Here is a 24754-nt window from a genome sequence, read left to right on the forward strand (position 1 = left end):
TCTCTCTCTCTGCTAGGATGTCCTCTAGCCAACCTGACCTAACCTTCCCTCGCTCCCTTCCCTCATGGGAAAGTCACAGGCGCACACACATGCTCCTTGTGCGCAGCGGGTTAAACTGAACTGCAGGAATCTGGTGCAGTGTGGAAGCATTTGACTGAGAGCAACGCCAATTTCTCTCTCTCTTTCACTGCTCTTTCTTTAGAAGCGCCGTTGGGATACGTGAGACCCACGGAGCCAGTACACGCGGGCACACGCACAGCTCTGCTGAGATACATGGCAAACGTTGGCATTTTTTTGTTTAATACATATATATATTTAGCCCCACGGTCTCTCCAGCTCCTCCCCCCCCCACCCACCCACACAAAAACCCCATTATTGCATTTGTAACGTTTTGGCACAGTACAAATTCTTGGTGCGCTTTTTTCCTTATTTTTTTAAATAAGATAAATCTGTAAATATCGATGTTGGGCTTTCAGAAAAGATCTTTGTAGAAACAGGTTTGTGTTACCGCATTCTGTGATACTTCCTTCCCCCGCTCCCCGCCTGTCCCTTCGCTAGTTGTGTTCTCAGCCTCGCTCCAGAAAGTCGTTCTGGCATCGGTTTGGTTTTAGATTTAGATTTTGCCCCCCACCCCTTTTTCTTTAAATAGAACTTACAAGTTAGAAAATAGGGATTTTAATTTTAATATAATCTGCTTCTCTTATCAGCCCATAGATTTAATATATAAGCATATACAAGAAAAAAAGTCTCTCCCCCACTCTGTACAAAAGTTGCTGTCTTGTTTTGTTTTGTGCATTCTATTGCATTTATAATTTCTGAAAAAAGTCATATTTGAGTTTCCTGTACTTTGTCCTTCGTGTGGGTCTGAATTATATAAGGTTCAGAGATAGTGGTTACTGTGGGGTGTAGCGAATTCCCCAGGCTGTTTTCTGTCCAGTGGGCCCCGTGTGCCGGTTTGTAGGTGTTGTAGTTAATATGGTCATGAATTGTAGGCAGCACAACTGCCCCCTCACCTGATACACTGGTCGGAGCCGCTGGAGCCGCCGGCATGTCCTCGTCCACCTGAATGATCTCCACGGTCCGGGCGGCCGTCACCGTGCTGCGTTGCTGGTGCCGCTTGCGAAGTTTGTAAAAGACAATCAGCATGGCCGCCGCCAGCAACGTCACCGCCACGAAGCAGCCGATGATGATCTTAGTGGTCTTCATCACCTCGTCCAGGCTGGTCTGCATTTTGTCGTTAGTGTCCGCGGTGGGCACCGCCACCTGCTTGGGCGTTTTGGTGGTCTGGATCAGCACCGTGGTGGTGGTGGTGAACGCCGGCTGGTACCCTGTCGAAGTCGTTGGCACTGGCTTAGTGAATTTTGGGGAGATGTCTTCGGGGGAGATCTCTGTGGTTTCCACCGTGACGGTGGTGAAGAAGCTGTAGTTGGAAGTGTTGAGCTCGGCCGTGCTCACGTTGAGGTAGGCCGAGGCATTGGAGTTCCCTGCCACATTGGTGACCATGCACGTATAAACCCCGGTGTCCGTTAGCAAAACATGGGAGAAGTTCAAGGTCCCGTCATTGAGGACGGATATCCGTGGGTGGTTGGACGCGTGGCTCAGAACTGTCCCGTTAGGCAGCAACCACCTCACAGAGGACATGGAGGGAGTTCGGCACTTGAGCTCCGCCACTCGTCCTTCAGAGATGTTTAGATCCATGGGGGCGTCCATGATAAAGGGTGCGGAGCACTGGAAGGAGGTCTGGTCCACCTCCACCAGGAACTTGCCCCTCATGTGCATCGGGGCGTGGCAGCGCCCGCAGCAGGTGGAGTTGGTGGGGATGTACTCCCGCAGCCACCAGGAGAGCCACAGGATGTCGCAGTCACAGCTCCAGGGGTTGTGGTGCAAGTGCAATTCCACCAGGTATCTCAGGGGGGCAAAAAGGTCGTGCGGCAACGAGGTCAGGTTATTGTGGGCCAGGTTGAGCTCCACCAACGAGGTGAGGTCGTCGAACGCGTTCCGCTCAATCAGGCTGATCTGGGAGTTCATAATCCACAACTTCTTGAGAGACTTTAACCCATGGAAAGATCCTGGCTTGATGTCGGGGAAGTTATTCCCCGACATCTCCAGTTCCTCCAGCCCCACTAGGGGCGTGAGGTTCGGCATGTCTTTAATGTTACACATCCCAAGATTAAGGTACTTCAGGTTGTATAATCCCTCGAAAGCCCCCTCAGAAATGTACTCCAGCTTCTTAAGCTCGCCCAGGTCCAAGCGCATGAGGGACGGGACCCGGTTGAAGGCGTACGAAGGGATGCTTTCGATGGGGTTGTTCCTGAGCCACAGCTCCCGCAGCTTGGACAAGTACTCGAAGGCCCCGCTCGGGATGACAGTCAGCCAGTTGTCAAACAATTCCAGGGTGTTGAGACTGGCCAGCCCGTTGAAAGCACCCACCTCGATCTGGCGGATGGAGTTCCTGCCCAGCTGCAAGACCTCCAAGTGGTGCAGGTGCCGGAAGGTGTCCGCTTGGATCAGCTGGATGTTGTTCTCCATGAGGTTGAGATAGCGGGTGTTGGAAGGGATGCCCTGAGGGACCTCGGCCAGGCCGCGGCGCGTGCACACCACCTTGCTGAACTGGTTACTGCAGGAACAGACGGAGGGGCAGTTCGGGGCTCCTGCCCAGGCAGCTGCTGCAGCCAGAATCCACACCTGCGCCGTGAGGTAGACGACCGAGAGCAGGGCAGCATTCCAGGTGTGGTGCACAGTTACCTGCCACAAGAGCTTCATGATGTGGCACGTTCATAATTCACCATCGTCCGGGATTTGGCACAGAAAGGAGAAGGGGCCCTATTCCCCCGGCTTAAACCAGCTGTTCGTTCCTCTCGCCAGCTAACAAAGGGGCGGGGGGAGGGAGCTGGGGGGGGAGATCAGGGGAAAATGGGGTAAAAAAAAAAAAAGAAACAAAGCAAAGCAAAAGCCCCCCCCAGCCGAGCCCCCTGCTCTGTAATTGGCACCTGCCTGGGGAGGAAGGGGTCTGTGAGCTGCTCTTTAAGCTCTCACCGCAGGACGCTGCTCCAGCCTCCCCAGCCCCTCTCCGGTTCAGTTTTGAATTAACAAAGGGGAAGAAGGGGGAGGGGGGAAGGGGAAGGGGAAAGGGGGGTGAAAGACAAAATGGCTCCTAGTAAATCCAAAGCAGGAGCTGGGAAAGCAGCGTGCAAGGAGCCCGGCTGGAGGTGAGGCCCGTTCGGCTAGGCAGGTGCATAGTTGCCTTCTGCCCCAGGGAGCAACGCTGCCAGCGCTTTGCAAATGTGTCCTTGGCTCCGAGCGCCGGCTGCTGCTCCATCGCTGGAGCATGCACCCTGCCCCCCCACCCCTGCCGGGAACAGCCAGACAAGGAACCAAAGAGAATCGCTCTCTCCGCTCGCTGCCCCTTTGCCAGCCTCTTCCTCCGCTCCGTGCTCGCTCCCCTCCCCACGGGGGGCTCTGCTAGGGCTCGCCGGAGGCTAGCGGTCACTCTGCACGCCCCCCCTTCCTCTGTGTGCAGGGCTGCGGTGCCTTGCCCGGCTGCAGCCTCCTCGCGGCGACCCGGCGGCTTCTCCGGGGAAGGGGGCGCGCGGCCGTGCGGGGGGGGGGGCCGCTCTGAAGTGCCGCTGTCCTGCTGAGGGGAGCGCGCCAGCGTTAGCGCCGAGCCCAGGCTTCGGCACAGGATGGGCAGGGCGGCCGGCTCCCCTCCCGCGGCCCCGGCCGGCTCCCCCGCGGCTCTGAGGTAGTGAGTTGTGGCGCCAGCCTTCCGGTGCCGTTAACGTCTTTGTTGCCCGTCGACTGCGGCGGCGGCGGGAGGAGGCGGAGGCGGCGCAGCAGCGGCACAAGCGGCGGCAGCGGCAGTAGCGGCGGCGTGAGACGCACCGGACCCCGGTAACATCTTCCCTTCCTACCCGTGCCGGCGGCAGCCCTCTCCCCCGGCGCCCGGGCTCCCCGCGGCGGTGCTGGTGCAGGCGGCAGCCGCGCAGGCTGCTCTCTCATCCTTTTGTCCTTCAGTGGGAACGTGAATGTACTGCTGACGCATCGTGTGCTGGGCAGAGCGGGAGCGTGATGCAGGGCTCACAGCCTCCCCCTCCTCTGCTTCCCTCCAGGGGTTAACGGCCAGGCTGCCTTCGCTCGCTCCCTGCAAGGAGGGCCAGGGAGCCGTGCCGGGAGGAGCCGGTTCTCTCCGTGCTGCTCCAGGAGGAGGCAGGGTGGCCCTGGACGGGGCGCGGGCGGCCCCCTCTTCCCCGCCCCGCTCCCCCGGCTCTCGGGGTAAAGGCCCAGCGATGCCCTGCCGAGCGTGGAGCTGGCTGCTGTCCGGGGGCCCGCTGGGGCCTGCGCAGGGACAGAGGCAGGCAGCGCTGAACAGCTCAGACCGTTCCTCTGCCTCCCCCACGTGCTCCGTCCCCGCCCCTGGGTTTCCCAGGTGCACTCCTTCCGCCGAGGAGGGGAGTGCGGCTGGACGGGCTGGGGAGAACAGCCGTGTCCCGGAGCTCGGGATGTCTGAATTGAGTTGACCCATAGCCCTTAACGGTACTGAGGGGTGTCTGGAGCTGCGCCATCCCGTGACCCTGGAATGGGTGGGGGGGTATCTGGAGTCACCCTGTCCTGTGACCCTAGGGGGCAGTTGTGGGGTCACCCCATCCCTTGTCTCTGGGGGTGGGGTGTCTGGAATCGCCCCGTCCCTTGACCCCAGGATGGGTGGGGGGTGTCTGAAGTCACCCCCGTCCCGTGACCCCAAAGGGTAGAGGGGGTCTGGAGTTGTGCCATCCCTTGAACTTGGGAGGAGTGGGGTGTCTGGATCGGGGGGAGGGGGGGGTCATCCCATCCCATGACCCGGGGGGGGGGTGGGTCTGGTGTTGCCGCATTCCGTGACCCCGTGGTGGGGAATTTGATGGGGGGTTGCCCTATCTCATGACCCGTGTGTGTCTGGAGTCGCCCCGTCCTGTGACCCAGGGGGCAGGCTAGTGAGGGGGTCGCCCTGTCTGGTGACCGGGGGTGTGTGTGTGTCTAGATTCACCCGGTCCCGGGGGTGGGATCTGGAGTCACCCCCATCCCGTGACCCTGAGGAGTGAGGGGGGGGGGGTCTGGCGCGGCATCATCCCTTGAACTTGGGGGGAGGGAGGTGTCTGGAGTCGTCCCATCCTATGATTGGGGGGGAGAGTGGGGTCACCCTGTCCCATAAACCCGGGATGGGTTGGGAGGGGGTGTCTTGAGTCACCCCCATCTCGTGACTTGGGGGGTGTCTGGAGTCGCCATGTCCCGGGGGTGGGTGTGGGTGTGTGTCTGGAGTCGCCATGTCCCAGGGGTGGGATCTGGAGTCGCTCCGTCCCTTGACCCCAGATGGGCCGGGGGTGTCTGGATTCACCCTGTCCCGTGACCAGGGGTGTGTGTCTAGAGTTGCCCTGCCCCGTGACTCAGGGGAGGGGTGTGTGTCTGGATTCACCCTGTCTCGGGGTCGGGGATCTGGAGTCGCCACCATCCCGTGACCCCAGGATGGGCAGGGGGTGTCTGGAGTCGCCCCCATCCCATGATCCGGGAAGGGCTGGGAGCTCTGAAGTTGACCTGTACTGGGGCGGGGGGGGGGGCAGCTCACCTGGAGCACGAGGGGCAGGGGCAGGGGCAGGGGAGAGAGCAGTGGCGGGGGGGCTGTGATCCTGCTTGCGGCCCCTCACTGGCTCCCCATGCCCCAGGACAGGTGTGTGCAGCCTGGCTCCCTTCTTGGGGGGGCGGCAGGCTGGGGTGTTTGGGATGCCCCTTCGTGCTCCTCGTAGCTGGATCCCGCCAGGGCCGGGGCTGGCCGGCCAGCACTTCCCCATCTGCCAGGGGCTGCTGGGGAGGCCGGGCGCGCTGCCTTGCCAGCTGGGGGCTCTCAGCTGATGTTCCACGTGGCTGCTCGGTACCTCGACGCTAGGCCAGGATCCCAAAGGGCTGCCGTGCCCCCGGTCACGCCGGAACAAGTCTGGCTCTCCGCTGCCCACAAGGGGAGGCTGGGAAAGCAGCGGGGATGGCTTGGCAAGGCAGTGGGCACGGGATGCCACCCTGCTGCATGGCTGGCGGGCATGCCTGGCTTCTCCAACCCAGTCTGGTGAGCGGGGAAAGGGAGTGAGTTGTCCCCCGAGCAGCTTCGGGTTCATTCCTTCCCCCCCGGGGCAGACGTGGCGTGACGGGCGGGAGGGGTGGTCTCGGGGTTAGAGCGGCGCCCTGGGTTTGTACAGTGCCTGCTCCTGCCTGGGGCCTGGTACTGCCTGACAGCGACGGGGCTTTGCAGCTGTTTGAGTGAGACGCTCTCGTGGCCCTGTGCTGGGAACGGCGCCGCGAGGGCGTTCCCTGGGAGCATGGACGCAGGGTCTGCTGTTCCTACCGAAAGCCACCCAAACTTGGCAAGTTTGCGGGTGCTCAACAGACATGTTAGTTCGGCAGCTCAATGCGCCGATTCCGTCTGCCCCAAGCCGGCATCAAGCCCTCGTGCTGCCCGGCCTCCCCCCGCACCATCCCTGAAGAGACTGGCCGTTCTCCATTGTGGGGCTGCAGGCACCGAGGCGGCACTGGACAGAGAGCAGGGGCCCGGCTCTCCTGTGCTCTGTGCCCCCCCACCCACTGAGGCGCAGGGAGGGTGGAGGGGAAGAAGGGAGCAGAGAGGGGGGTGGCAGGAGCCGGAGTGAGCTGCGTGGGTAGGAGCAGAGTGGCCCAGAGCCAGGCGAGAGGCATGGGGCAGAAGGGGCAGTGCCCGTGAGAGCACGTTCCCCTGCCGGTGAAACCCGCTGGCCAAGCATCTCGCCCGGTCCCGCGTGCGGCCAGGATAACAGTCTGCTACTGCTGCTGGTTTCTCCATTCGCTCACGGGGTCGAGCTCCGTCGTGTGGGTCGGAAGATCCCAGCGTACTGATGACCCAGGCTGGGGGTCAGTGTGGCTCCATAAGGTGGAAGGTCCGTTTTTTCAGGGGGGTTATTTTGGAAATTACATCCAAAAAAAACAGGAAAAGGACGTTAAGGGAGCAAAGTGGAGCCCTCTGCAGTCAGGAAGGCCACAATTGAGGTTGTTTGTGCAACCTGAACTCTCTGCCCTCGGGCGTGATGACATGATCTCACAGGTTTTTCCACACCGCCCTGGAGGTGACTGAGGTGGGGCAGTGAAGGGGCAGTGGGGCTGGGTCTGCAGAACCCCAGCCTCCTTTGCTGCAGACGGGTGTGCAGGGACTGAGGCAGGGGATGCCGGAGGAGAAAGGAGGGGCTCGCGGCGAAGGCAGTCGAATGCTGCCCGAGAGAACTGGATTCTCCCCCAGCCGCCGCCCCAGGGTTTCTGTGCGGCGCTGGATAAGTCACAAAGGAAAATGCGCGGTTGGCCACCAGCTGGGGGGCCCAGGAGAGACGCCGGGGGCAGACCTGGAGAAGTGCAGTTGAACAGACAGTGCTATACACGTGCTAGGTACGCTGGAACACCAGCCCCTCGGTGTCTCAAGTTGGGTGCCAAAAATTAAGACTTTTTTGACAATTTTGGCCTTAATCTCTCCAAGTCTCAGCCCCCAGCTGTAAATGGGGATGATAATCCCACCTAATCTCACCGGGGAATTGTGGTGACAAATCCACTAACGTGTGTGAAGCGCTTGGATACTGGGGTGAGAGCACCACGGAAACGCCCCGGAGGAAAGCACTCGGTGCGGCGGGGCCCGGGGCAGGTGAAATCAGGCCTGGGTCGCTCGCTGACGGAGGCGGGAGGCCTGTGGAAGGACAGCGCTCAGCCCATCTCATGCTGCAGAGAAGGGCGCAGCGCTCTGGCATTTCCTGACTTCTGAGTGCTCCACTTGGCCACCTTCTCGCTCCTTTAGGGTAGGTTTTGGTGTGTAATGGGCAGCCTGCCGGTGAGGGTGGGGGAGCCATATTGACAAGCGGGGTGGCCTGGCACCTCTCCAAGTGCTCCCACAGAGCAGGGGAGGCGAGCTGGATCTCTGGGGGCCCCCTGAAGCAGAGCGCCCTTGGAAAGCCAGGGCAGATGCCTGTGACCACGCTAGGTTTGGCTGGAGAGGAGTGACCAGCGCTGCCGTATTCTCCAGCTGTGTCCTGGAGGCGGGGCGGTAGCGCCGTGTGGTTGTCTGTATCGCGTGCTGCTGTGGTTGGGAAGCACGAGCATTGAAACGTTTCTGTCCGGGGGGGCACGGCCCTGTTGTATTGGGACGAAGGATCTATCCATCGGTGATGGGACGTGTTCGGGTCCCATCACTAGGCTATCGCTGCTGCTCTGCCCATGAGACGTGTGGATTTTGTGCCCTTCGCCACACAGTTGTCCCAGTTCCATGCACAGTCACTGACTCGGTGTAGAAATCCAGTCGCTGTGCCCGCCCGTGGCTAGCTAGACCCCGCTGGGTGCACAGCTGTGGTCACTCTAGGGGGAAAGTTCTCGGGCAGGTGCACACCGAAACAGCGTGACCAGCGGGCCCAAATGGACTCTGAATTCCAGCGGGGGCTGCCTGGCTAGCGGGGACCTATGCCCGGTGGGAATGTAGTGGCTCGGACTGGTTTCTCGTGTCGCTCTGTGTCCTGGCGGCAGGCAGAGCTGGGTGCACAGGTCTCGGTTGTGTGGCGCTGGAGGCTGTTGGTAGTCAGGGGAGAGCTAGGTTTGTGCCTGTCCCTGGTACGGAGGGTGTGTGCCCCCGTTTGTGGTCGGAGTTCACGGTCTGGGGAGTCCAGGGGCTCCCCGGCGGCTATCCGTCATCCCCCTGGCTAGGTGAGCACAGCTGTTCCTGTCGGCCAGGCCTTTGTCAGCTGGGGCGTAGGCTCCTGTCGTGCACGCTGCACGGGGCTGCCCCTTAAACTCACCAGGGAACGGGCACAGAATTGGGCAGCGTGAGCCAGTGACACCACTGCACGGCGTGGAGCCTCGGGCGCTGGATGAGGCCTGCGTGGCTCGGGACTGGCCTGTCGGAGGGACGCGGCCGGAGCTGCCCTGGGTCTCAGAGAAGGAGCTGCCAGATGGGCATTCTCCGGAAGACCCTCCCCCCCCCCATCTGTAGCCCCAGCCTGAGGACTTTCAGGTCATGCCGTGCGGCGGGGGGGGGGGGGTGTCCTAGCGAGGACCAGGGCTGGGGGAGGAGCGGGTGGCTGATTGCCTCTTCGGGGAGGAGCAGCGACTGGGTCTCGGGCTGCGTTTTTAACATGTGCCATAAATCAAAAGAAATGGTCCCTTGGGCTGGCCTGGCCCCACCCCAGGCCGGCGGAATAGCCCAGGATCCCTTTGGATCGCTGCAGGGGTGGGCCTCCCCTCCTCCCCCCGTGTAACACCCCGGGCCCGCTGGAAGCAGAGCGTGGGCCGTGGTGCCCGTTGGCTAGCGCCTGTAATGGATCGGGAGGGTTTGCGAGATGAGCCGGCTCCGCTGATGGCAGGCTCCTGGGAGGAGGGGAGTGATTAGGGTTGCTATTTTTAAATACTTGGTGGCGCTCGACGCTGTGGTGGTGGGAGCCCTGCTGGCACTGAGATAGATCGGTCTCATTTTGCCGAGCTGGCTACATCGGGTGGAGAGTGATGGCATGTAATTCTGTCTGGCCTAATGGGAATCGCTCCCCCCCTGCTCCTCCCGTCTGCCCTGCCTGATTTCATCCCCGCCAGCTTGCCGGCTCACACGCTGCCACCGCGGGACGGCCCTGGGAGTGAATGGAGCCTGGGCGGGTGCTGGGGTGGGAATTGAGCTCGTGCTGGGCTGGCTTAGATAGCAGCTCGTTCGCTCCCTGCCCAGCTCCCTCGGGAGAGCCCCAGCCTCACTGCACCCCGGTTACTGGGGTTTGTGGTGGGGCAGTGCCACGGACCCCGGGCTGGGCGCTGTACGAACACTCCCCAGAGCTGGGCCCTGCAGATACGCCCCATCGCCAGGTTCTCCATCTCCAATCCCCGCGGAAGCAGGTCTGGGACACGAGGGGGAGCAGTTCCCTGGTGGATGTTCACTGAGTCGCTGGCAGAGTCCCTGTGCATGGTGGGAGAACCATTACCCTGTGATTGAGCACCAGTGGAAACTGAATGTGGGGGATGATTGCTAATTGTTTATAGTGTGGTAGCACTGTGATGAGCCCCATGGAGCCGGGCGCTGCCTGGACCCCGTCCGGGATTCGAGTGACCCCGTTGAGCCGGGCGCTGCCCGGACCCTGTCCGGGATTCGAGTGACCCCGTTGAGCCGGGCGCTGCCCGGACCCCGTCCGGGATTCGAGTGACCCCGTTGAGCCGGGCGCTGCCTGGACCCCGTCTGGGATCCGGGTGACCCCGTTGAGCCGGGCGCTGCCCAGACGTACAATGAGAGGCAGCCCCTGCCCCAGTCAGAGCGGGCGAGACAGAAGGAAGGTCTGTCCTGTTACAGAGCTGGGAATGGAGGCCCAGAGAGGCCCCGTGGCTTGCCCAGCGTCCCCCAGGGAGCCTGTGACATGGCGGGAGCTAAGCACAGAGCTCAGGGTGCCCGTCCAATGCCTCGGCCACAAGGCCGACATGATGGCTGCTCCGGAGCTGGGTCTGGACAGGAATTTTGCCCTCTGCACGCGGGTGAGGTGAGGCCCCATCTACGCCGCCCCCATTGCGGTGGAAGGTTCCGGCCCGGGGCAGGCGCCACTAGATCACGGTGCTGTCTAGTAAGGAGGCAAAGATCTTCTCATGGCTCAAATTGCCGTCTAGCTTTGTAACCGTGATGCTACTTCCTGGAACAGGATGCACATGAGAGGAGGCGGGGGTGCCTGGCAGCCAGCGTGCCCCTCTTTGGAAGGCCCCACAGTTCCCGAGCTGGATCCCAGCCTCGGCCGGCCCCTTTAGAGCCCCTTTTACCAGCCCAAGGAGCAGCGCGCCTGGGGTGCTGGAGCTCACCCAAAGCCGACCTGTCCCGAGTGAGCCTTCCCCAGCCCCGGTGGTCCTGATTACAGCCAGGCCTGTGCGCTCGCCGCGGGAACCCAGCCGCTGGTCAGCAGCCCCATGCTGCAGCAGGGCGGAGGGCCAACTTGGGCGGGACGTGATGGCTCTTCTGTCCAGGGGTAGAGTGGAAAGCACACGCCCCGTGGGGTGCCCGGAGCCCGCGTTCCCAGGCAGGGCAGCGAAGGGTTTGGGGCACGGTCCCTGGGTGGCATAGCAGGCGCCCCTCCCTTTCCCAGGGGCAGAGCGTCCCGCCTGCGGGCGCGGCGGCAGGTGGCTTTGCTAGGATGAGTGCCCGGCTGAGAGCTGCGTGTCCCAGCTGGGGCGGTGAGCGGGTGACTGGACACTGCTGCAGGCGTGGAGCTGGTTCATAGAATCATAGAATCATAGAATATCAGAGTTGGAAGGGACCTCAAGAGGTCATCTAGTCCAACCCCCTGCTCAAAGCAGGACCAATTCCCAACTAAATCATCCCAGCCAGGGCTTTGTCAAGCCGGGCCTTAAAAACCTCCAAGGAAGGAGACTCCACCACCTCCCTAGGTAACGCATTCCAGTGCGGTGCCGGGCGCGCATATGGCAGCGAGCCGCTCTTAACCTCCTTCTCCATCGGCGCGCTCTGGCAGGTCGAGATGGGCATGGGAGGGGCGCCGTGGCAGGAAAGGTGACAACCCGATTGAGGAGGAGATCGGAACGGGATGCCCTGGGCATGTGGTGGGAGCCAGACACAGTTACCAACGCGGCGGCTACGCTGGGCTAATTGAATTACAGCAGCGTGGTACCTGTAGGGCTGCACCAGGATCCATCCATCTCTGCCTGCTAGTCAGCCAGGCCCGCCCACCCCGGCTGCCCTCTGTCACGGACGCACAGATCGTGCCCACTCTTGGCCCCGTGCGGTCCGTGGGGGGTGCCCCTTTTAATGAGACAGCCCTTCTCGGGGGTCCACTCTCTCTTGGGGTCAGGCCCCTCCACCTCCTGGAGCCGCACCTCTCTGAGCCTTAGCACGTCTGTCTGTGCCGTGGGCCCCCTCAGGGAGTCCACTCGCTCTGGACCCCCGGGGCCTCCACTCCCCGAAGGGAATAATGCCCCCTGTTCTCTAGACCGGAGTGACTCTCAGCCAGCATGAAACAGGAGGGTTTAGTGAGGGTTGAACACAGCACAGGAAACTCTCAGGGCCTCAGGCCTGGCCTCCCTCAGCCCAGCACATCCCAGTCTCCCTGCATCCAGGTGGGCTCTGCCTGCTCCCCCTCTCCCGTCCAGAGCCCCCCTGCCCCCAGCTGGGCATCTGAGATCACCGGCCCCAGGCCCCACCTCTGTCCATTGTCTTCTCTCCAGGTAAACAGGGTCGTAAACTGGGGCCTCCTCTCCTCGCTTCTGTCCTCTGGCTGGAACCGGCTGGTTATGTCACTGGGTCCTCACTCTGCAGCCCATTGTCCTCCCACTGGCCAGAACCGGCTGCGTCTCCTCAGCTGGGCCTCCGGGTCGCCAGGTCGCCAGTCGCTGGGGTATCCATCCTCCTGGCCATCGGCTGGGGTCCCACGTCCTCTCTCCGGTCCTCTGCAAAACACACTCCCTCTGCCCTCACCTTGTTAAACCAGTAACACCCAGGGAAACTGAGTCCCACCCCCTCTGCATGCAAACCATTGAAACTCCACAGAAAACAAGAAACCCCCCCACACACACACACTTCGTCACACCCTCCCACTGCCCTGAAGTGCGGGGGCGGCGAGTCCCCACTGCCAGGCTCTGAGCCCTGCTCCGTGACCTGGGGTGAGCTCCTTCCCCTGAGAGAACCATGTCCCCCACTCTCACGGGGCAGAGGCTGTGGTTGAAGGACGCTCAGGGAGCTGCAGGCACTCTGGGTGTGCTCCCCACACCCCCTCGATGGCGCCAAAGCGAGAAGCCGGAGGCACAAAGCCATGGCATGCCGGGGCCTCTGTGGGCTGCGCATCTCCAGGGCATCTGGCCGCCAGCCAGGCCGCTGACCTCCAGGGACTATGCTTGTCCGCGTGCTGCCCTGCGTCCGCCCCGGTGCTCCGGCTGTGCGTGTCTTGTGTCAGGCAGACTAATTCAATTAACGAGCTGCCACGGCTAGGCCTCTGATGAGGATTTGATTGCAGCGGAACGCACTGGCCAAGCTCCGGGGCCGCCGGGCTGCAGACGATTGATCAGGATCCGGTCACACTGGGTGTTTGTGTCGTTTTTCTGCTCGGCGCCGGGAAATCTCGAGCAGGCCCCGTCCTTGCTCTGCACTGGAGCAGCAGGAAAGCGCTGCTCCTGCGTCTGGCCCCAGGCACGGGCCACTTTGTGGGGGAGGATAAGGAACTTGCAGCCTCTCGGAAGGTCTCCTCCCTGCCCTGGCCGCACACAGCCGCCCTCTGCAGGGCTGCCCTTGGGGGTTGGCTGGAGTGGCCAGGGGGTGAAGGCGCTGGCCCGCTCAGGAGGGTCTGGGTGAGTTTCAGGGCAGGTCACCAGTCTTCCTGCGGAGGAGTCCCTCTTTCCAGTCTGATCTCGTTGGCTGTGTGCTGTGCAGGGCCGGGCCGGTCTCTCATTGCAGTGCCCTGCCCCGGGAGCCCCCGATCTCGGCACTGCTCCTGGGCTTGTCTGCGGTGCTGCCAGGCCCCACGGGGTCAGGACGTGGCCATTTTCCCTGCCTGAGGTGCCTGCTCTAAGAGTCTTCTCTCCTTCCCCCAGCCAGCCACTAGATGTCCACAAAGCCCCCTGGAGGGCAGGGCCAGCGCGCTCCACGTCGTGGCTGCAGCGTCAAAGTGCCGGGTGTGCAGGGCCGGCTCCAGGCACCAGTCCACCAAGCTTGTGCTGGGGGCGGCACCTGGAGGAGGGCAGCGCGGTGCTCCGGCTCTGGCCGCCGGGGAGAGCGGAGCCCCGGCCGGGGCTCGCCGCCCTCCCCCCGGGGCTCCGTCCACCCTCCCCTGCCGCGCTGGGGGGGGGGGCGGGGCGGCTGGAGGCTTTTTTGCCTAGGGCGGCAAAAAAGCCAGAGCCGGCCCTGCGGATGCGGCTGGCTCTGTCCCTTGGGATGGGCCAGCCCATGCGGCTTGCTCGGAAATGGGCCTCGGGGGGTAAGGGGGGAGGGAGGTCAGTGGAAGAGTTGATCTGTTACGTAGAGCTGCTGTCACCTTGCCGCTTGGTGGTGATCAGGGTGGAAGAGGGTGTGTGTGTGCGTGTGCAAGCGAAAGCCTTTGGAGCACGATTCTCTAGCAGCCGGCATTCACTAGCTGCATTGTGCACTACGCAGCCATCTCTCTCCCCGTGCCCGGGGGGGGCAGGGAGGCTTGGAGAGGCTCAGTGACGTTTCTGCCATTGGGGGTATTTGGCTTGGCCTTGGGGTAACGGGGGCCAGGTTACTTATAGGTGCAAATTTCAGAGCTTGCCTAGGGCACATCTGATTACGGAAGAGCCAAACTCTAAACCCGTGCTAAGGCCTGCGCTGTGCCAGTCTGGCCAGGAGGGGGCAGTCTCCAGGGCACATCGCCGAGTGCTCCGTCTCTCGCTCTCTTCTCTCAGTTGAAAGCCGACTAATGTCATTTGCTTTGCAAGGAGCCTTATTCTGCAAATCCACTTGTGTGCGGGGGCTTTAACTCCTGATTACAGGATTAGCGGAGATTAGCGGGGCCGCCGAGCTCTTTAACGGGAGGACAATCTGGCTGCGGCTGGGAACCGGGCAGTTCTCCCAGCAGTGTCCCTATGGGTGCTGCACCCCTGGGGTACCTGCATCCCTGCCTTGTGGCTTGGAGAACTTCGGGAGCAGTGTCCGTTGGGCCCGCGCATGCGCTGTCTCTCCTTGTGCCCCGCCACGAAGCTCGCCACGTGATGAACTGCCAGCCGACCGCCGGCCCCTCTGCCACGGCGGGATGGCAGGAACCGCTTTCCAGTGTGCGTAATGAACTGCCAGCCGTGCCAGGCTCTGGACAGGGCCTGCGGGGTATCAGCGCCCCCACGCCTGGTGCTGGCATCCCCTGTGCCCCAGATTGCTCATGCCGCCCCTTATCTCGGGAGCTGCCTCTCTGTGCCCCCACCCTCGCTGCTGACATCTGCGCTGTGTGCGGAGGCAGCTGACGGGGTGGCCGTGGGGGAGAGGCTGACGGGTAGCAGAAGCTCTTCGCTTTTGGGGGGGTGTTGAGTGGAGGGTTGGGGCGACCAGGGGCTAAAACAAATGCCCAGGGAGCAAGTGAACCTGCGCCCCAGATCAGGGTGGACTTTGATAGACTCATAGACGTTAAGGCCAGCAGGGACCATTATGATCATCTAGTCTGACCTCCTGCACAATGCAGGCCACAGAATCTCACCCACCCACTCCTGTAACAAACCCCCAACCTATGCCTGAGCTATTGAAGTCCTCAAATCGTGGTTTAAAGTCCTCAAGGTGCAGAGAATCCTCCAGCAAGTGACCCGTGCCCCACGCCCGTCCGAAGGGGGCACGCACTGAAGGCTGGTGTGTACGGGAGAGGGGGAGGAGGTGGACGGGTGCTCTCGAACAGTGCCAGGCGATACAGATCAGGGTAGCTTCCTGGTAACTTTACGACCCCATGGGTAGTCTGGGCCCCCTAGTGCATCGCTTGTAAATTTCATTCTTCGTTGCTCCAGCTCTGGTGCAGACCTAGGCCTCGTGCCTGCCAGGGTGTCTCCGGGCCCACATCTGCAGGGGCAGAGGAGCTGCGGTCAGAACACCCACCCAGACAGGTCCCCACAGCAGGCAGTGCCCATGGTGCAGAGCGTGCGGCATGCTGGACGTTGGTGGCTGCTTTGTCCCTGGGCTTATATCGTGATGTATCTGCACTGGGCCGGGTCTGAAATCCACCCGCCGGTGCGGCTCGACCCGTGGGGGGTGCTGATCCGGCCCTGGCTCTCCTCCGCTCCTAACAGCCAGGGTTGGATGGGATGTTGGTAGGCCTGCCCGGGCAGCGTGTGCACCCAGAACCAAGCCTCGCACTCCTGCCTTGGCAGAGCGGCCCCGGGGGACTCGTGGAGCCAGGGCAAGTGTGGGTGCCACCTTAGATGGTGCTGGTGGAGGAGGGGGAACGCGTTGTTCTTTCGCCTCCTGGGCTAAGTCTCTGGTGCTAATATAACCTGACAGACCTTCCTAGGCTGGGGCTGCTGTTGGAACACCCCGGCTCCCTGCAGCAGTTAGATAGAACTGCTTCTGCTTCCCAGAATCTCATCCACCCAGGCCTGCTCCCCCCACTCCCCAACGCGCCTGGTCGCCTTCCGCAGGGCTTTGGCCTCAGGTGTGTCCCTGGCACGCTTGGTGATTGTGATGCCCTGCTCCCCATTAGCACACCTGAGCTCTGAGTGTGTCTGCTCTGCACCCTTAGCCCGGGCTCTGACTCGGGTTTGAGCCCAAGCCCCACTTCCATCCACACTCAAGTCAGCCTGACGGGTCGGCAAGTGCAGGGCCTGGCTCCTAGGACGCTGCCGGGTGGGGGGCAGAGGCGAGTCCCGCTGCGACTGTCATTTTGCAGTGTGGACGCAGCTCAGGCCTCAGCCCCAAGTCAGAAGGTCTGCGCAGTGCAGTGTGGACGCGTTAGCACGGCTGAGACCCCAGGGGCCGGCTGTTGGAGACTCAGGTTTGCAATGCAGTGCACAGACATGGGTTTACAGTGCAGTGTAGCCAGACCCTCAGTGGGTGAGACCCAGTGCCGGGCTGTGTGGACAGCCGGTGTCCTGCTGGGCGGGCTGGATGCTGCTGGAGCCAGCTCTCTGCCAGTCTCCCGTGCCTCTGGGGAGGCTCCTCTGGCCCCGGGGCCACGAAGTGCTAGTTGCTCTTAAAAGCTGAGCCCATCGCAAGACCTGGCTGCTTACCAATGTGCCTAAATGGGAGCGGGGCTCTTTGGAAACTCCAGCTCTGATTGCGGATGCGGGTGGACGCCTCGCGGGCACCAGCACCAGAACCAGACCAAGCCAACCGCCCGAGGCAGCGTGGCCGGGAGAGCCAGTAATGCTCTGCCAGTTTTGGTGCTGCAGGCTCCGTGCCGAGCCGTGGGGCTGGGATCTCTGGTGCCGTGGCTTGGCAAAAGCCGCCCGGCGTGAAGAAAGTCATCTCAGCGTCTGGAACTTGCAGTAGTAAGCTTGTGTCGCTCCTCCCAGAGCCTCGCAGGGCTGCTGAGACGGCTTAATCAGGGCGTCTTCCCCCCCTTGTGCGTCTCCTCGGCCGTCGGGCACTCGCTAGCGCAGCAAGGGCGTTGCTCGGGTCCCTCTGCTGCTGCCTGTTCGAGTTGCTGGGGGTGAATACCGGGAACGGTGGCTGCAGGGAATGGCCGATGAGGGGCACGACACTGGGGGTCTTTAACCTCCACACTGGGGTGTGTATAAATCAGCCAAGTCTGCTGCTCCCCCCAGCAGAACATCTCCATTCACCCCGTCTGGCTGTCAGTCCTGCAGCCGTCCGAGCAGAGCTCCTTTCCCCCGTCGGGCTGCGGGCTCAGGGGATGCCCCTTGTGGCTGCTGGGATCTCCAGAGAGCCGCTCACCGGGATACACTGCAGGGAGGTCACCGCTGCTGAGGGCCAGAGACCCTTGAGGTTGCAGGTTGGTCAGAGGTGCTGGGCGTGGTGGAGTTCTCCCCCACGCCGAGTTGTGCGTGCATTTTTCACGGCTCTGTGGTTCGGAGGGCAGCACATCCCCGGGTAGGGTCTGGTGCTGAAGCACTCGCCCATCCAGTATTCCTGCCTGCGCGCTCCTGCTCCACCGCCGGCCGAACACCTGGGCTCGATTCCACCCCCTCTCGCCCCCCGACAGCAGAAGGCCCAACGTGAGCTCCAGCTTGTGGAGAGCAGAAAGCAGCCGGAGCCATGTGACGTTCAAAGCCAGGGCCAAAGGGGAACATGTCAACCCTCCGTGCCATGTTCCCTTCCCTGGCAATGGGCGTGGGGGCAGGATGCCGGGCTGCGGGCACAGCCGTGCTGAGATGCTCTCCCCAGCGCTTCGGAGGAGTGTTCGCCCACGGGCCCGGCTGCCCGCCACCCGGCTCCAGCTCACCAGGGGAGCGGACAGAGGCTGGGGTCGGTGTGCATCCGGCTCCCCAAGCCCCACTTCGTAGCTTAGCCGGGGGTTCGGCCAGGGCCTCACTTCTCCGTGAGGCTCCGGGGGCCAGGGAAGGGGTCTACTGTTCCCCTGTCAGCGGCAGCTGTCACTGCGCTTCTAGCCAGCCTGAGCACTTATAGCTGTCTGGGAGACGCCCAGGTTCGTCTCGCTTGAGCGGCTGCCTGGGGCGAGGGTTTGTGCCGCCGGCTCCTGTGCACCCCCCAGTAACAGTCCTGGTCAGCCTGCTTGCACACCCCTTCTCCTGCCAGAGCTCTGAGATGCGCACGTGTGATTCACGGTGCACTTCGGGCTCAGCGCATGTTGCACCGGTACTCGCTGGGCGGTGGCGTGCAGTGCTCCCCTTGCTGCGCCCGTCAAGGTGCTTCTTGGTCACCTGGCCGATCCGGAGCCAGGGCCACGTGAGTGGGTCACCCGAGTGTCCTCTGCCTGTGCCGCTGGCCCTGTCCTCGGCTGCTGACGGCAGCCGCACGCGGCCTGCACCGAGCAGCACCAAGGTTGTGGAGTTCTGCCGAGTAAGGGCCTCAGTGTCTGGCCTTGCTGCAGTGCGGGGGCGCGGCTCTATGTTCCCCCGCCCCCCGCGGGGCTGCCGAACGGTCGTGGCTTGCCCTTCCAGCTCGGGGGTCCCGCTGCTGCCCCCTGCTGGGGTGTTGGTAGCCAGGCATGGGAGGGGGCCCAGAGACCGTATCCCGGTGCGCCGTGCAGGCCGGGCTAGGTGGAGCAGTGCATGCTGGGACCCATCGTCCCCAAAGGACGGTACCATGGTACCCGCTGGCTCTCGAGAGGCCCGGCTGGACATGGCTGCCACTGGGCTCCAGCCCGCGGGGGTGGGGAACGTTTCTCCTGCACAGCGAGCTGTTTGCACGGCAGTCTCTGTTCCCACAGCCCTCGAGGTCTATGGATGGGGGCGGGTGGGGGGACTCTAGCCTGGGAAGCAGTGACACTGGGAGGGGTCTGGGGGCCATGCTGGCCAGAGGGGCTAGTCCATCCTGGGCAATAAACGGGTTCTTTTACCCTGTACTCGGCACCGGTGCGACCGCTGCTGGGATCCTGTGCCCGGTTCTGGTCCCACAAGGCAAGGAGGACGCTGATAAGTTGCAGAGGGGTCAGAGAAGAGCCTCGAGGATGATTAAAGGGTTAGAAAACCTGCTGTGTCTGGATAGACTCAAAGCTCAGTCTGTTGCGTGTAACACAGAGGAGGCTCGGGGTGATTTGATCACTGTCTGTCAGGACCTACGTGGGGACAAGTATTTGATCACGGGCTCTTCAGCCTAGCAGAGAAAGCTCTAACCCGGCCAGTGGCTGGGAGTTGAAGCGATAAGGTGTAACTTGTTAACGGTGACAGTAATTAACCATTGGGACCATTCACCCAGAGGCAGTTTTTCAGTGCGGATTGGATGGTTTTCTAACCGCTCTGCCCTAGGTGTGACCATGGGGCAGATCTCTGGCCTGGGCTGTGCCGGGGGTCAGACGAGATGATCGCCAGGGTCCCTTTTGGCTTGTGGATCCCGAGGAGGGCCCCCAGCTGGCGGGTGGTGTCACGGAGTCCCCGGGCGATGCTCTGGAACTGCTCCCTACAAAGCCAGTCAGGACTTTGGGGAGCCTCCTCTCCCTTGGAGCAGACTGGCTCCAGGGCAAGCAGCTCACACGGCTTCACCTCCTGGGTCTGACCTTGGAGCATTCAGCATATGCCCCTCCGTGCGCTTCCCACAGCGAGTCCGCCCAGGCGGGGTCCTGGGGAAGCCAGAGGGTCCTACACTCCCACTTCGCAGTCAGACGTGACTCTCGGCCAGCCAGTAAAACAGAGGTTTATTAGATGACAGGAACACAGTCCAAGACAGGTCTTGTAGGTCCAGTGAACTGGACCCCTCAGCCGGGTCCATTCTGGGGTCCCGCGAGCGAGACACCCCCGCCTGCCCTCACTCCTAGTCCCCAGCCAGCTCCAAACTGAAACCCTCTCCAGCCCCTCCTCTCTGGGCTTTGTCCCTTTCCCGGGCCAGGAGGTCACCTGATCTCTTTGTTCACCTTTAGCATTTCCTTGTGGCGGGGGTGGGAGGGGAAGGGCCCTGGCCATTTGTTGCCAGGGAGACAGAGTGTCAGTGTTTTATGCACACTGGCCTTTGTCCCACCTCCTAGAGACTTAAGAACTGCATAGGGGAAACTGAGGCACTGTGACAGGCACCAACACAGTATTCGGAGGAAACATTAAGAACAGTCCCACTTCGTCACAAGTGGATCCCGAGGAGGGCCCCCAGCTGGCACATGGGGACGGGCCTCTCCCCGTGCAGCTGGAGTGTGCCCAGCAGTGCAGGGAGGTGAGGGGGAGCAGATTGCGTGGTCCCGTGGGCAGGCCGCTGGCAGGCAGGGGCTTGGGTTACATGGGTTCTAAGCCCAGCTGTGTCACTGCTCTGTGGGTGACCTTGGTCAGGTCCCTTCTCCTTACTGGGCCTGTTTCCCTCCCACCTTTGGGATGTTTGGGCTGTTCCGAGTGTGTCGCGCTGTCCAGGCAGCACCCGGCACAACAGGCGTCGAACGGCCGGGGGCTCAGGGAGCTGCTTGTGATGCTGATCCTGCCAGTAATTCCAGGGGGCAGTGACGGACGGGGGCAGGGGTCCGACACCTGCTAGCTCAAGCACAAGATAGGGGCTGTATGTGGTTCCCTGGCGTGTGCCGTGCAGGAGGTCAGACTGGGGGGTCGTCATGGCCCCTTACGATCAGTGAGTCTGTTCAATCATGGGGTAGCTCTTTCTGCCCTCTGGTTAGCAGGGGAGTCCTGGGGGTGGGGTGCCAGGGTTAGGGTTAGGGGGAGCTCCTAGCCCAGTGGCCCCAGGGACAAACAAGGATCTGGCCCCAGAGTGGCCAGGTCAGTTTCCTAAAAGGATCTGCTGCCCTTTCCCCCATTTAACCCCTTGTGTGACAGGCCCAGGGCAGCGGAGAACCCCGGGTGAGGCAATGGATAATGGTTGCGTGTGCGGGGTTTGGGTGACCCGGCCATAGCAAAGGATGGAGGTGGTGCCCCATGCCCACCCCAGAGATGGCTGCATTTCTAGGGTGTCAGGTGCTGGTAGATGCTCTGAGGCACTCTCACACGATACCCCATCAGGTGGTAGGAGCAGATGGGAAAGGCCTTGTCTACCCCAAGCCTGGCAGGGCTGTTCCCTGTGTCTGCCATGGCGGGAGGCCGTGCTGGAGCCAGCAGGATCTCACACTTGTGTCCTGCACCCAGCTGCATTCCGTCCCTCCTCCACACCGGTTCCAGCCTCTTTTAGCCAGTGGCCCGAGAGTGCCAGGACAGATGCCACGTGGTGGAGGTGGGCAGTAGCAGTGTGAGGCTCTCTGGGCAGGCGTGCTCGGGGGAGTGCGCTGTGAGCTCTACCGGGAGGGAGGCAGTGCCCGCGTTGGCAGGCTGGGCTGGGGAGAGCGAGTGGCGGGAGGGACACCCGCTTTGCCAGGCTGGGCTGGGAAGAGCGATGGGAGGGCGCCCGCGTTGCCAGGCTGGGCTGGGGAGAGCGACGGGAGGGCGCCCGCGTTGCCGGGCTGGGCTGGGCTGGGGAGAGCGAGCGGCAGGAAGGGTACCCGTGTTGCCAGGCTGGGCTGGGGAGAGCAGCGGGAGGGCGCCCGCGTTGCCAGGCTGGGCTGGGGAGAGCACGCTGCGAGTGGTGGAAGGGTGCCCGCGTTGCCAGGCTGGGCTGGGGAGAGCGCACTGCAAGTGGTGGAAGGGTGCCCGTGTTGCCAGGCTGTGAGGAGACCTAGTTTCCCAGTAATGGTTCGGCGGCAGGTCTGGAGCGTCTCTCTCTGGCAGGGGCTGACGTGCTCGGGAGATAAACCCCAGCGCTGATAGAGGCTTGTCAGGGGAGAGGCGTTAGCATGACAGGCAAGTGCCCGCGTGTTTACCTGACAAGGCTTGTCAAAGCTTTCCGGCCTGGCCGGCTATGACAGCTGACAGTGCTCCTAGCAGAGGAGCTGCTGGCTCTCTTGCTGCCCCAGGGGGTCTGGGCTAGGGAGGGGCTGCAAACCTGCCCCGGGGATCGGGGCCCTGGGGCTCAGGGGGATGGCTGAGGTGCAGCAGCGCTGGGTCGGCGCTGCCTCCCGAGGGCAATGGCAGCTGCATGTCGGTGCCGCATCGTCCTAGACGCAGGACTCGGAGCTGGCCCGCGGCAGGCTCTCACCTATCTGCAGATTGGCGGGGCAATCGCTGGGGGGAGCTGTAACCCAAAACCCTGCCACGGCCAAACAGGGGAACCTGAACCGGTCCCCGTACAGCTGTGACTGGCCGGCATTGTGCTCTTGGTTGTGTGTAACACAGCAGCCGCATGGATCCCTGCCCATATGTACCTGGCAGCACCAGGCCTCCCCAGAATTACCGGTGCCCGTCAGTCCCTGCCTGTGCCCCCTCGAGCCTGCCGGGGCAGGGCCCCCTCTGACCCAAGGGCAGCCTGGCAGAGGGCACAGGGGCGCCTAAGGGACCCTTGAGGTCTGGTATCCGAGTTCCCCTGGCAAGGTCTCTGCCGAAAGCCCGTGTCACACGGGTCGGCGTGATCTCTGGGAAGCGTGTGTGCGGGCAGTGCACTGGGAGAGGGGTCTGGACCCTGGAGCTCATGCTCCTAAGGTGGGGCAGTTAGTGGCAGGGCCCCAGGTGACATACCCTTGGCCAGGTCTCCCCAGACAGGCCGTGGGAGATGCTCCCTTCCCTGGCATGTGCAGGAGTTTGCAGGGACTGCAGGAGAGGAAATGAACAGGAAGAGGTAAGGAGCGGGGGGGATGCTGTTTTCAGGTGAAGTTCGCCCATCACAGCTGATTTATCGGGAGATGCAGCCAGACCCCCTGGCGCCCTGCATCGGTGGGACACTTGATCTTCCGATCGTGCTGGGAGAAGGGCGCGGGGTGGGCAGGACCCAGGAGACGGGAGGGCAGCGTGTGGGCAGCAGTTAGCCTCTAGAATGCAGCTTGCGAGTTTATTTTACAGGTCACCCTTTGTCCCATGTTTGTGTTTGCTGCCGTCTGAGCCTCGGAGCTGTTAGACCCTGTGACGAGCTGGGACTGTTCTTAATGTGTATTTGAATGCTGAGTGGGGAGTGTTGGCTGGGAAGGCAGGGGAGTGTGGCTAGGATGGTCTGCATTGGGGGTTGGGAGACTGGCTGTGAGGGAGGATACCTGATCATATAACGTGAGAACCCAGGAGGGGGATGGGGCCAGGTGACACCTCTGCCAGGAAACTGGACAAAGGCTGGGGGAGGAGCCGGGGAGAGGCTGAGGGAGACGCTGGAGGGAGTTTCAGTTTGGAGCTGGCTGGGAAATGGACGGGAGCCCAGACAGGGCTCTGGGCCCCCTCGTCCCCCAAGAGGGACCTAACTGGGGGGGATCCTGTTGTCTGTACCTGCAAGACCTGTCTTGGACTGTGTTCCTGTCCTCTAAATAAACCTTCTGCTTTACTGGCTGGCTGAGAGTCATGGTGAATCGCAGGAAGCCGGGGGTACAGGGCCTGGTGTCCCCCCTCACTCCGTGACAGACCCGCAGCCTGGCTTCCTCTCGTCTGGGTGCTCAGCAGAGCTGCTCCCGAGCTGGTGTGAACGGTTCCTTTGGGAACCACGGACCTGGGAAGTCTGGCAGCGTCCCGTGGGTAAGAGGTGGGCCGCAATGGGGGGGCACCTGCCGCTAGCTTGTGTGAGAACTGAGCGCCTGTGGCCAGGGGTGTCGGGGAGCTCGGGTGAGGTTCTCTGGCTGCGGAGAGGTGGTGGCACGGTGCCGCAACCCTGCCTGCCCCCAGGAAGCTTCTCACACTCCACGTTAACCAGAGAGCAGCGGTGCCACTCCCGGGGGTGGCAGCCTGCCCCTCAGCCGGACAAAGCTGGGTGCTGCGTCCATGCAAGCCACGTGCTGCTGACTTTCGAGATCTCCCTGAGCCGGGCCCTGCTAAGCCGCCTGCTGCACCCAGCGCGCTTTCCCCTTCGGAGCAGTGAGTCCTGGTCCTGGCAAGAATGAAGTGAAACCCAGGATGGGAATTAGCAGTGCCCCACCCTGGCCCCGGAGGAGGCAGGGCGAGCACTGGCTGTGTATTTCTCACGGAGCTATTGATCACTGCAAAGACTGGCCCCGTTCCGGCCCTGGTGGCCCCTGGGTGGTGCTGAGCGAGGGACCGGCTCGCAGCGTGTTGGTATCCCCTGTGCTTACAGGCAGGGAATGGGCTGGCGCAGGAGACTAGGTGTGTGCTCTGCATTCGATCTCTGGGGCGCAGGGTCGAATCCAGCCAGTGCCTTTGCCGTCTCGCAGCCCTTCGGCGGCTGGGGCAGGACAAGCTAGCGAGTCTCGAGCCGGTTCCACATGGTGAATACACAGGGCGCTTGGCACTGCCTGGCAGCCTCAGCGGAGGGGCTGAGAACCGACTTGGCCGTGGAGCAGAGACTGGTCTGTCTGCTGCCTCCTCAAGGGCAGCTTCGGGCGGGGGGGCTGGGACCCCTCAGCTGGGGGGTGCGCTGCCCCCTCGTGTCCTGCTCCTGTTCTGGGCACAGGGGACTCCGCTCAGGCCGTGGGTTGGTTCGGTGGCCCGGGAGCGGGAAGGCAGCTGATGGCTTGTCTGTGTGGCAGGGAGCTATTGGCCTGCAGGATTCCTGGGAAGGGAGGTCAGGGGCTTCGCTCGTTTTGCTCCGGCTCGTGATGTCCAGTTCGTGTGCGGGGTGAGCGAGGGCACAGGCTGCTCCGGCACAAGTCCCGCTCAGCTTCCCGCGGTGTGGATTTATGTGTATAAGTATCTCATATGCATGAGGAGTGACATTAATAGCAGCGCCGGGTCCCGGGAGCTTTCACTTTTATCAGCCAGACTGGCT

The 24754-nt window shown here is 62.6% G+C and overlaps 1 protein-coding gene across 1 annotated transcript; it reads right to left on the bottom strand.

The window, feature by feature from the left end:
- Positions 1-371: 371 nt before the first annotated feature.
- Positions 372-2911, bottom strand: LRRC4 (leucine rich repeat containing 4). The gene has a single exon (XM_034763335.1). The coding sequence runs from the start codon at positions 2761-2763 to the stop codon at positions 826-828; it is 1938 nt and encodes a 645-aa protein (XP_034619226.1). The 5' UTR covers positions 2764-2911; the 3' UTR covers positions 372-825.
- Positions 2912-24754: the final 21843 nt, after the last annotated feature.

Source organism: Trachemys scripta, chromosome 1 (genome assembly GCF_013100865.1).
Source record: "Trachemys scripta elegans isolate TJP31775 chromosome 1, CAS_Tse_1.0, whole genome shotgun sequence".
Classification (NCBI taxonomy): Eukaryota; Metazoa; Chordata; order Testudines; family Emydidae; genus Trachemys; species Trachemys scripta.